At 34.5% G+C, this 11407-nt stretch overlaps 1 protein-coding gene and 1 long non-coding RNA gene across 4 annotated transcripts; one reads left to right on the plus strand and one right to left on the minus strand.

Moving 5' to 3' along the window:
• Positions 1-1459: 1459 nt before the first annotated feature.
• On the plus strand, positions 1460-10953 carry LOC110026416 (kinesin-like protein KIN-5A). Of its 2 annotated transcripts, none has more exons than XM_020727339.1 (23): positions 1460-1610; positions 1898-2118; positions 2204-2333; positions 2399-2557; positions 2653-3126; positions 3294-3391; positions 3483-3639; positions 3735-3804; positions 4055-4131; positions 4209-4262; positions 4351-4431; positions 4515-4626; positions 6716-6802; positions 6920-7095; positions 7197-7358; positions 7440-7547; positions 7652-7810; positions 8113-8196; positions 9427-9632; positions 9728-9829; positions 9912-10021; positions 10120-10271; positions 10378-10953. In XM_020727339.1, the coding sequence occupies exons 2-23, from the start codon at positions 1949-1951 to the stop codon at positions 10606-10608; spliced, it is 3159 nt and encodes a 1052-aa protein (XP_020582998.1). In that variant the 5' UTR covers positions 1460-1610; positions 1898-1948; the 3' UTR covers positions 10609-10953. The 2 variants fall into 2 exon arrangements, with proteins under 2 accessions (XP_020582998.1, XP_020582997.1); XM_020727338.1 differs by having other exon boundaries at positions 1907-2118.
• On the minus strand, positions 10718-11407 carry LOC110026417. 2 transcript variants are annotated; one of them, XR_002294198.1, is made up of 3 exons: positions 11240-11407; positions 10976-11090; positions 10718-10804 (listed from the first exon to the last, which is right to left on the minus strand). It is a non-coding gene; the product is annotated as an uncharacterized LOC110026417 (long non-coding RNA). The 2 variants fall into 2 exon arrangements; XR_002294199.1 differs by having other exon boundaries at positions 10976-11164.

The following is an 11407-nucleotide window of genomic DNA, read 5'->3' on the forward strand; positions in this document are numbered from 1 at the left end:
AAAATAGAATTTAAAATAGGAGGAAAAACAAACACACACAAACACACAAAGAAAGTCAGGAGATAGGTTTTGTTATTCATCCAAGGGCTTGCAATTTTGCTTTTTTTAATACATGGATAATATATTATTTATTTAATTTTTTTCATTTTTCATCACCCAAATTTGGCAAAGACTCGATCCATCAACCATATATATTCAAATTTTATATTTCTTGAGGTTCTTATTTTCCCATTTTATTCTTGGAATAAAATGAATTATTTTTGGCTTTTATTATTATTATTATTATTATTAAGGAAAATTTACATATGTACCACACAATTCTTATTTATTTACACCATTTCATTTTTAAAATATTAGTAATAATGATTTATTTAATGTGATGTTAAGAAAATTGAATGATATGCATATCAATAAATAAAATTTAGTTATTAGATTTAGATATATAAATAAATGAGAATTTTGTGGCATTTATTCAAATTGAGCCGGCTCTTAATTTAAAATAAAATAAAAGCAAATAAAATAAAAGCAAAAGAAAAATTGCTATAAAAAATGAACCAAAATTTCCACCCAACAGCTGACAAGCTGCCGAACTCCACATGCTCGGCTGGGACCCACGATGCGGTGCCTTTTGGGTGAAACGTAAGCCCGTAATAGTAGCCGTTACTTTTAAAATTTAACAAAAGCGGAAGGAAAGCGGCGGCTCTTCGGCCAGAGAATGAGCCGTTTTTAACGGTCGGAGACGGCTGTAAACGGTGTCAACGCCGTCACTGTTTGTTCTGTCGGATCGCAGCCTACTTGGTAGGTTCATCTTAATAGGATTTAATAGTATTTAAATTTAAATTTAAATCCAACAAAACTCGACTAATCTTATTTTCTCTTTGTTTCAACAAAACAAAAGTAAATTTAGATTTACTAATTATAACTCTTAGATGAATTTAACTATTTTATTTAAAAAAATAAAAAAATTAAAAATAAAAATAAATAAAATAATAATAATAACTATTAGAGCAGAAAAAATAATTAAATTATTAATTTATTAAAAGAGTTAATTAATTTTTTTAGCATGAGGTCATTTATGATGAATTAATCTTATGTTTAGAAGAAATATACTAAATTTTATTTTCATTATTGATCTCACATAATTCAATGTAAAAAAAATTGATCTCATTATTTTAATAATTTAATATTAATTATTTATTATATATTTAAAATAAAATAATAAAGTAAAATAAAACTTTAAAATATCGCAATCAGATAGTACGAATATATTTTCATTAATTTTCCTTTTAAAAAATAAAAAATTAGTAAAATGATGAATCGCTGCTCTATTATCATTTAATACCAACTTATTTTCATTAATTTTTTTCAAAAATAAGAATAATAAATAATAAATTAATAACAGTGGCCAAATCACTGCCTTATTATCATTTAATTATCGTAATTAATAGAATCAGCAGAGCTCAAATGAGGACCACCGGACCTGTAGAGACAAACTGATCGAAGGAGAAGGGTGCTGTGATCCTAAATCGAAGGAGAAGGGTGCTGTGATCCCTCTGCTCAAAACTTCGCCGACGGTAGCATAAATCGTCGCCGCCGATCCGCCGGAGCAGGTCTTATTTGCTGTTTCTGCCTCTCTTCCATCTGGCATTTTACACTTACTTCGTCCACGCCGTGTTTTCTTCGTCATTCCTTCATTTCCCGTCAGCCGGCTCCGGTCTTCCTCGAATTTTAAAAGATTTTGTTGTTTATTCACTGGAAAAGGATCTGTTTTTCTCTGCGCGGGCCACGCATTTTTCGTTTTTTGTCTTTTTATTTTGTCATTTTTGTTGGTTTCGTGCGGTTGTTCATGGATCTTGTTAGAAGTTTGGGGTTTTTTCTGATGTTATTTGGGCTCTAGGGTTTGCAGGTCTCTTGAATTGTTTTCGTGAGTTATACGGGTTTAGGGGAGATGGATGGCTCGCAGAGGAAAGGAAATGGGACGCCGGCCTCTCCTTGCAATACTCCTAGATCGAACGAGAAATTTGGAAGAGATCTCCGATCTGGCGATGGAGGCGGCCATTTAAACAGTAAGAATGATAAGGATAAGGGCGTCAACGTTCAGGTCATCCTCCGATGCAGGTAACTGGGATTTTCTAGCACTGATCTTGCGAAGAAATTGATTTAAATTTTGAACTAATGCTGTTAATAATTCGAATTTTGATAGACCTCTGAGTGACGAAGAGGCAAGGTTGCGGACGCCTGTGGTCATATCTTGCAATGAGTCGCGGAGGGAAGTATCTGCAATGCAGAATATTGCGAATAAGCAGATCGATAGAACTTTTGTGTTTGACAAGGTATCAGATAAAGCTGTGAAATTTTATTTCTTATGAACTTGTGAGTTGAATACGTTTCTGTGTAGGTTTTTGGCCCAACTTCCCAACAGAAGGATTTGTTCAATCATTCTATCTCTCCAATCGTGAATGAGGTTCTTGAGGGATACAACTGCACCATTTTTGCCTATGGGCAGACGGGCACCGGCAAGACATACACAATGGAAGGTGGAGGGAAGAAGGCGAAGGTGATTTTTGATATTTTTTTCAGTCTACTCATTGATTCTATAAATTATATTGAAAGTTTTTTTGGATTCACTCTATGTGTTGTGATGTATTCTAGAATGGAGAGTTCCCAAGTGATGCGGGTGTGATCCCAAGGTCTGTTCGCCAAATCTTTGAAACGCTGGAAGCACAATGTGCAGAATACAGCATGAAAGTTACCTTTTTAGAGCTGTACAACGAGGAAATCACAGATCTTTTAGCTCCAGATGAGTCGAAGGTCCCAGATGACAAATCAAAGAAACCTATAGCTCTAATGGAAGATGGTAAAGGAGGCGTCTTTGTTAGAGGGCTGGAGGAGGAGGTGGTTCGCACGGCCAGTGAAATATACAAGATATTGGAGAAAGGTTCTGCGAAGAGGCGTACTGCTGAGACTCTACTGAACAAACAAAGCAGTCGTTCTCACTCCATATTTTCCATTACAATTCACATCAAGGAGGTTACTCCAGAGGGGGAAGAAATGATCAAAATTGGGAAGCTTAACCTTGTGGATTTAGCTGGTTCAGAGAATATTTCAAGATCAGGTGCTAGGGATGTAAGTAATAATTTCTCTCTTACTTTACAGGAAAGACACGACCTTTTTATATAATATAAAGTTTTTTGCATAAATGATGCATGGAAATGTAGTTAGAATGCAATAGAGTGATTTCTAAGTTGAAGCGGATGAATATTTTGGATTGTGATGAGTTCATATCATTGCAGGGCAGGGCAAGAGAAGCTGGAGAGATAAACAAAAGTCTTCTTACGCTGGGGCGCGTTATTAATACACTAGTTGAGCACTCTGGCCACATTCCATACAGGTGACTAAAACCTTTTTTTTCCTCCTTTTTCTCCATTGAATTATGGAAATTTGTTGAACTTATTATTATTTTTTTTGGCTTCTTCTACTAGAGATAGCAAGCTTACAAGGTTGTTGAGGGATTCCTTGGGTGGGAAAACGAAGACCTGCATCATTGCCACCATATCACCTTCAATTTACTGTTTGGAAGAGACACTGAGCACCTTAGATTATGCTCACCGCGCTAAAAACATAAAAAACAAGCCAGAGGTCATCTAACTCATCTCAAGTGGTGATTTGATAATGTATGTGAATTTTCTCTAGATAATGATGTTCTAAACTTCAAAATATTTCCCTTTTTGCAGATTAATCAAAAGATGATGAAATCTGCTATGATCAAGGATCTATACTCTGAGATTGATCGTCTTAAACAAGGCTTGTGCTGATTAAATTCCTCTATCTCTCACTCTCCCTCTCCAAACTTGGACTTATTTATGCTTTCAAAGATAGCATCTTTTCAACTTCTGCTTACTGATTAAAGAGAAAAAAATTATAATGGCGCGTCTACATTCATTGTTATGCCAGAAAGAGTGCAGTTTTTTTCTGATTTAAGTTTTGTCGCTGTGTTGAAGTCGATTGCCGTTAGCTAAGTTGGTTTTTATGACACCTTTTTCTTCATTTGCAGAGGTATATGCTGCCAGGGAGAAAAATGGCATTTATATTCCTAGAGATCGTTTTCTACAAGAAGAAGCAGAGAAAAAGGTTAGCACATAATATAACTGTTCTGCACAAATGCATTATGAAATTCATTTTAGTAACCATGTGTCTGTTTATTTAAGGCTATGGCTGAAAAAATTGAGCGCATGGAAATTGAATCGGAATCAAAAGATAAGGTACCTTCCCTTAGTTCCGTGCCTTTTTTCCCCCTTTTAAATTAAAATTTGGAGCTATTCTAACTATTTGATGTGATCCTATGACCAGCAATTAGGTGGGCTTCAAGAACTTTACAATTCTCAACAAAACTTGAGTGCAGAGTTGAGTGAAAAACTTGACAAGACCCAGGTATGGCTAACTCCAATATTTGCATCCGTATCCAGCATCGGGTAATAATGAAAATTCATTTTTTTTCTCCGCTGTGGATTCAGAAAAAATTGGAGGACACTGAAAACCAACTCCTTGATCTAGAAGAAAGATACCGACAGGCAAAGTGCACTATAAGAGAGAAGGAATATTTGATAGCAAATCTCCTCCAATCAGGTTTATAAAATTTCATAATAATGTAGCTTTTCCTATTTCTCAAACTGCTTTCTTTACTATTATATTTGTTATTTAACTGTTTTTTTTTTTCAGTGTAGTAATGCATTACCTAATCCTTTGATGGTAATTGTATCTACTCGATTAATGATGCGTTTCTAACACTTTTATTGTCCACATTGAAGCATTGTTTATGTTTAATATCTTATTTTTAAGAGATATCACTTGAACCACTCTTCTAATATAATTATTTCCTTAATTTGTTTTTTTTTTTCAGTTTTGCAACATTCATCTGACCATTCTCATTTTATCACACTCATATTAACCATCATTGATGACATGTTTTACTTCCATACATTTCGAACTAGTATTACATAGGAATAAAGCAGACCTAATTACAGCTTTATAAAATTCCTTTTTATTCTCAATGATATCATTTTATATTATCCACTTCTCTCATACTAGCATGTGCATGAAATCTAAACATAAATATTAGAATCTATAAGCTTCATATTTGGATGCCTCTATGGATCATACATCATTTTTGAAATAAAATCATAGAAGTTTCTTCAATCACATGATAGTTGCAAAACTAGTAACTCAAACACGATCAGTGATTTTGGTGAGGAAGTAGTTATCAATTGTGAAATGTGGATCAACCTACGTAATTAATCTATTTCTTCTTCTCAATAAAGCAAGAAGAGGAGATATCTCATCCTTAGTCATTGACAAGCATTATTTCTAATTTAGGCACAAGAATTATCTCAAATACAACCACAAGTAGGCATTTAAGTGAGCCAAGTCGAATTGTGAGCCGGCTTGGGCTCGACTTTATGAGCGGTTCGTTAGCTAAGCTCAATGAACTAAAAAACCAAACTCAAGCGAGCCCTGACTTGACTCGTTAACTCTTGAGCCGACTCATTTAAAAACAATTATTAATGTAAAATATATTTTAAATATATTAAATTTCAGGATTTATTTTTAAAAGTTTAAAAATTAAAAAAAAATATGTATTTTATAATAAGTGATTTCTAATTTTTTCCCCTAATTTCTCATTCTATGTGATTTTATTATAAAACTAGTACAAATTAATATTATTTTCTCCTTTTATAATAAACTAATTGGCTTGCAAGCCGGCTCGAACTTTGTAGATTTAAAAATCAAGCTTGAACTCGAAGTCAATTAGTTATCAATCTCAAGCTCTAGCCAAGGATGGCTCGAGCTCTACTCGTTTGCACCCCTAACCCTAAGTCTAGGCTTAGTAAAACGCATCATCAATCACTGATAATTGATCATCATCAACTTCATTTGTAAAACCAAAAACATCCTAATAATAATCCATATAGACCTACTCAACACAAGAATTAGGTTTTTGAACCAGTGATTAGGTTTTTGAAATAGTTTATTTGACAAATTTTGCTAACTTTTTGATGTTGTACAAAAACCATTGAATTTTGTGAAATTGGCATATAATATATTCTCTCATTATGATAAGATGGTTTTAGATTGGAATGATTAATACAATTATATGCATGACCATTTTAAGGTTTGTATTCATGACATCCATATACTTCTTATGACACTTGATCATATTTATCAATTAGATGCATCGGTATTAATGTCTTGAAATATTATAATATCTATGAGTTTGCAATGCTTAGAATGACTGACACAGTTTGTAATATGATTCACTGTAATCATAAGATTTATATAGACAACAATTGTAATGTTTTTCTTTCGACAATATTTCAGCCTTAGCATAAGTCATACTTACTCTAATATCGTTTAGTGCACTGCATCAAATATACCTCATTATACTATTCATTATGCTCTTTTAAAATAACATTTTTGTTATAACTCAATTTAATGACCTTTATAACCTCCATTGTCCATCACAAGTTTCCTTATAAGTGCGAATCTATTTCTGGACTTTCCTAGAACTTCTACAGCTAATCATACATTAAGCTTAGCTTAGCCAAATAATTCCAATTTTAACTCGTTTCAACAATCTATTTTATAAGATTAAAAATTTCTAACATTTCACCCCATGCTTCTCCCAAGCTCCAAATATGATCTGTTTATTTTCTTTCAGAGAAATCACTTGTCGAGCGTGCACACGGCCTTCATTCAGAGCTAGAGAATGCAGCTGCTGATATTTCGGGATTGTTCTCTAAAATTGGTTGGTAACTCTGCTGTTTTTGCCGATTGAAACAGTTGTTATTGTTTTTTGCTCTTTCAAAATGCCAGATGAGATGCATGATTTGCAATAACAGCTTCACATTTGATAAAATTTCAGAGCGCAAAGATAAGATAGAAGAAGGGAATAGAATTCTTGTGCAGCAGTTTCAGTCTCAGTTGACTCAACAGTTGGATGTTTTACACAAGACCGTCTCTTCTTCTGTTACACAACAGGAGAACCAACTGAAAGAAATGGAAGAGGATATGCAATCATTCGTTTCTGCAAAGATTACGGTACATTAACAAATGATAAATCAGCTACAAATTCTTAACTTATTGCATGAATTTAATCATCCTAAACGCTTATTTTATTTTCACACTTAACAAATTCACAGGCTACCGATGAACTCAGAGAACTGGTTGAAAAATTGAAAGCCATGTTTGGATCTGGGATCAAAGTTTTGGATGATTTAGCTGGAGAATTAGATGAAAATTCTCAATCAACTTTTGGGAATTTGAAATCACAAGTGCTGACACATTCTTCTGCTCTCGAGGATGTGAGTTTTAGTTTCTACTCTTCTGCACCATGCAAGTTTAAGACGTGGCTACCAAGGATTTGATTAAATCTCTTTTGATAGTGCTTTAAAGGTTTTGCCTCAGAGGCTGATAACTTGCTTGGTGAGCTTCAAAGAACCCTCTTTAACCAAGAGGATAAATTAAATGCTTTTGCTCGGCAGCAACGCGAGGTTGATGACTATCACAGTCAAAAGTTTTTCTGATTTTTTTTTTATTTAATTTTTATGGTTTTTCTTGTCCTTAACTTGTAATTTTGTATTTGATACTAAACCAGGGACATTTAAGAACTGTGGAGGCAACACGTTCTATCTCAAATACTACCATTAATTTTTTCGACACTCTCGATATTCATGTATCGAAGTTAAGCAAAATTTTGGAAGAAACTCAGACCTCACAATACCTGCAACTCAGCGAGCTAGAGAAGAAGTTTGAGGTGATTTTTCTGTAATGGTTGAATGTTTAGGGCAATTTGTGATCACTTTTGCTTTTTGTTTTCTATTTTTTGTATTTTCTTTGTTTTATTTATATTTTGATTTGAAATGAAACATGTTTGGTGTGTTTGAGTAAGATATGGTTGTTTTTTAAAACACTCAAAATAATTAAAAGTTATTTTGAGTGATTTAAAAAATATGCTTATTTGTTTTTAGAAATAAAAAATAAAAATTGATTAAAAACACATTAGCATATTTGATATTATAAAGTTCTTAAAGCTTTATTACTTTCTACCACATGCAGGAATGTGCTGCGAATGAAGAAAAGCAATTGCTAGCGAAGGTGGCAGAGATGCTGGCAAGTTCGAGTGCCAGGAAAATAAGTTTGGTAAGTTAAATGTTATGTATTTTCATGGAATATTTGTTTGGTTCTTTCTGGGCATGCCTTTTCTTGAACTTTTGGAAATCTTAAGCTTTGTTTGGTAATGCTCTTTTAGTTGCTTTAATTTTCAAGTAGTTGACAATGTGGCATTTTTTGTTTTTGCGGGGTGAATATGAGAAAAAGCATTCATGGCTTGAAGGCCATAGGGGAAATTTGCAGCGTAGTTTGTCCATCTTTGTGAGAGAAGCTAATGCAGTAAGGTCAATGGTCTAGAGTTTTTCATTTAAATTAAGATGTTATGCAACTATGTAAGGTAAAAGTACAAAAAACTCACAATTTATAGGTTGCTAGCTTTTATGTTACACATTTTATTCATTCCACAAGATATCTAAAAATCACCAAAATCTTAAAGTTACATGAGAAAAAAATTGCAAGAAATATAGAATTTAAGCATTGATATCACAGTCATGCTTCTAAAAAGAAAGCTGGCAGCATATCTCGACAAAATCCACTACTCTGGATTTACAGCATATATATTTGATGAATCTGGATTTACTGGATTTACTAGATAGGATTCAATGTCAAACCTATGTGCAGTCAAACACCCCTTGAACTTTCATATTTTGTATACATAGCACTTTGGTGCTTTAAACCTATGCATGAAAATGTGTATTTCAATTCTAAAAAGTGCTGATAGTGCTATTTTTATTTGATATTAAAGATATGAGTGTTATTTGTGTAAATATGAAAGTTTAGGTGTGAGATATTTAAATACATAAGAATTATGTGCTATGTTCGTAACTGTGCTAGCAGGGCCTAAGAATGATGCTTCATGTTGTTCTAACCACCTATAAAATGCTGGTTCATAAATTTTGATGCATGAGTTCTCTCACATTCCCATCGATAAACTTTTTAAATATGGATAATTTCTCCAGGTAAGATCATTTAATGTCACCTTATATTACAGATACCTCACAGATTTTGATATTTGATAAGCCCCCTCTGCATTACACTAGTTCATGAACTCTGTTAAATTTTCATTAGAGATCTATTATCTTTTAATCCAATCTTTCATAAGTTCCACATGCCATTCAGCAATTAGTTTAGCTCATACCGCATATTATCAGCAGCCTACATGCTTGCATTAATTTCAATCTTTTTGTTTGGTAATCAATTAATGGATGAAATCTTTGTGGCTGCTGTTGCTTAACTCATCATTGTTTTCATTTATTTTAGGTTCAAACGGCAGTGGACACTCTCAGAGCAAGCGCAGCGGATAGAACAAGTAATCTACAAAAGGAAATGTCCAATGCTCAAGATTTCACCTCATCTGTCAAAGAAAAATGGATGGTTTACATGGAAGAAACGGAAAAGAATTATCATCAGGATACTACAACAGTAGAAAGTGGAAGATTCTGCTTGGAAGAAGGTCTGAAAGATTGGTATGTTAGCCATGCCAGTTCCATAATCCAACTTTCGTATCATTCGAGAAACTAATCACATCCTAAAAACTACTAACTTTCACCAAAACACGCAGCCTGGAGAAGGCCAAAATGGGTTCAAAACAGTGGAAAGATGCTCAGGATTCTCTGCTGACCTTATGGAAAGGAAATGTTGCATCAGTGGAGTCCATTGTTTGGTAATTTTATATCACTTAGTTCTTAGTTCAATGATGCGTTGTTTAGATTAATATTCTAAAGCTTTAAACTTGCTTGCAATAGGAATGGAATGGAGGCAAATCAGCTATTGCGAGCTAAACTGTCGTCTGCTGCTGCAAACGCGCTTGGGGATGTTCACAACGCAAACAACGGTCTTCATTCGTCCATAAACAGTGAGTTTTATCATTTATCTCCTCACTATCTGAAGAAATTTGCTAAAAAACAAAGTTCCTTCAAAGTTGCAAATCAATCTTATCTTACTACACGACAGGTTCATTGAAACTTGACCATGATGCATGCGCGAACATTGACTCCATCATCGTGCCTTCTCGTGGGAATCTAAGGAACTTGAGGAGCGGGCACTATCACAAGATCGTTGAGATCACAAACAGTGCTGGGAAATGCTTGGAAGAGGAGTACATGGTAAATATTGTTATTATATGTATAATTGCATAAATGAATCCATTAATAGGTGACAATAACAACATAGTAAAAATTCAATATTTATGAATCCCAATTACTTGGCCAGGTGGATGAGCCTTCTTGTTCAACACCAAAAAGGAGATCAATCAATTTCCCTAGTGTAGCATCCATTGAAGAGCTGAGAACACCTCCATTTGAGGAGCTTCTCAAAGGGTTCTGGGAATCAAAGTCTGCAGCTAAGCAAATAAACGGGGATGTGAAACATCTATCTACAGCATTTGAGTCTCATTCGCAGGCCTTGAGAGACTCTCGAGTTCCCCTAACAACACTAAATTGAGAGACTTCACAAATCATTATGTACCTGCAATTTGTACAGGTTAGAAGTTGCAATTAATTCTTTCCACTATTTTTCCAGATTGTTTCGAGTGTTCAGCCTACCCAATCGAACTGTTGAAATGGGAAAGGGGAAATATGTAATATTCTTTTTGTATCGGTGGTTGATAGAAGAAGAGAGTTTGACGCCTTTGCCTAGGCTGTCATATTGTTAAAGAAATACCATATGTTACACTGAATCCAGAATTCTAGTTTCACAAATCGCCAAATTAAAAAGAGGATAACTAGTTTGGAACATGGTAAAGGTTATGCAAGAAGTAATTAATGCTTTTCTTTCCTTATTTATGCAAGAAGTGGTTTATTGAAATTACCTGTATGAATTAACCTGGGATGCAAAGAGCTCATGTGTTCTACCATGGAACTGCTGTCTGATTCAGCTTTGCCATCCACTTGTCCTTAGAGCAGGGGATTCTGACACTTGCGCTGCTGATAATAGCATCGAAGACGAGTGTAAGAATTAAGAAGATAACGGGCGGGTTCTTAAAAGTACACATCAATCACTGCAGAGAAGAGCTCATTTAGGTTTTTTGCTAAATCCTTCTGATTCATATAGCTCTCTCCCACTGGTTTCCAACCTGGTATAGCTTCCTTCTAGGGTTCCACGAGCTCCGAGAAATCCAACTCGCCGGAACACATGCCGGAGCGCCCAACGAAATGGAGACGCCGTCGCGAAAGATTCCGACACTGGAGTTCTCGCAGCGCCGCTCCGCTCTCGAATTCGGAGAGAGAGAGAGAGGGAGAGA

Source organism: Phalaenopsis equestris, unplaced genomic scaffold (assembly GCF_001263595.1).
Source record: "Phalaenopsis equestris unplaced genomic scaffold, ASM126359v1 Scaffold000372, whole genome shotgun sequence".
NCBI classification, from domain to species: Eukaryota; Viridiplantae; Streptophyta; class Magnoliopsida; order Asparagales; family Orchidaceae; genus Phalaenopsis; species Phalaenopsis equestris.

Coding starts and splice junctions, on each gene's coding strand:
- LOC110026416 (XM_020727339.1), top strand. CDS start 1,949: ATGGATGGCTCGCAGAGGAAAGGAAATGGGACGCCGGCCTCTCCTTGC. Junction 3,127..3,293: donor CAAGATCAGGTGCTAGGGAT/GTAAGTAATAAT, acceptor ATATCATTGCAG/GGCAGGGCAAGAGAAGCTGG. Junction 9,830..9,911: donor TCAGTGGAGTCCATTGTTTG/GTAATTTTATAT, acceptor TGCTTGCAATAG/GAATGGAATGGAGGCAAATC.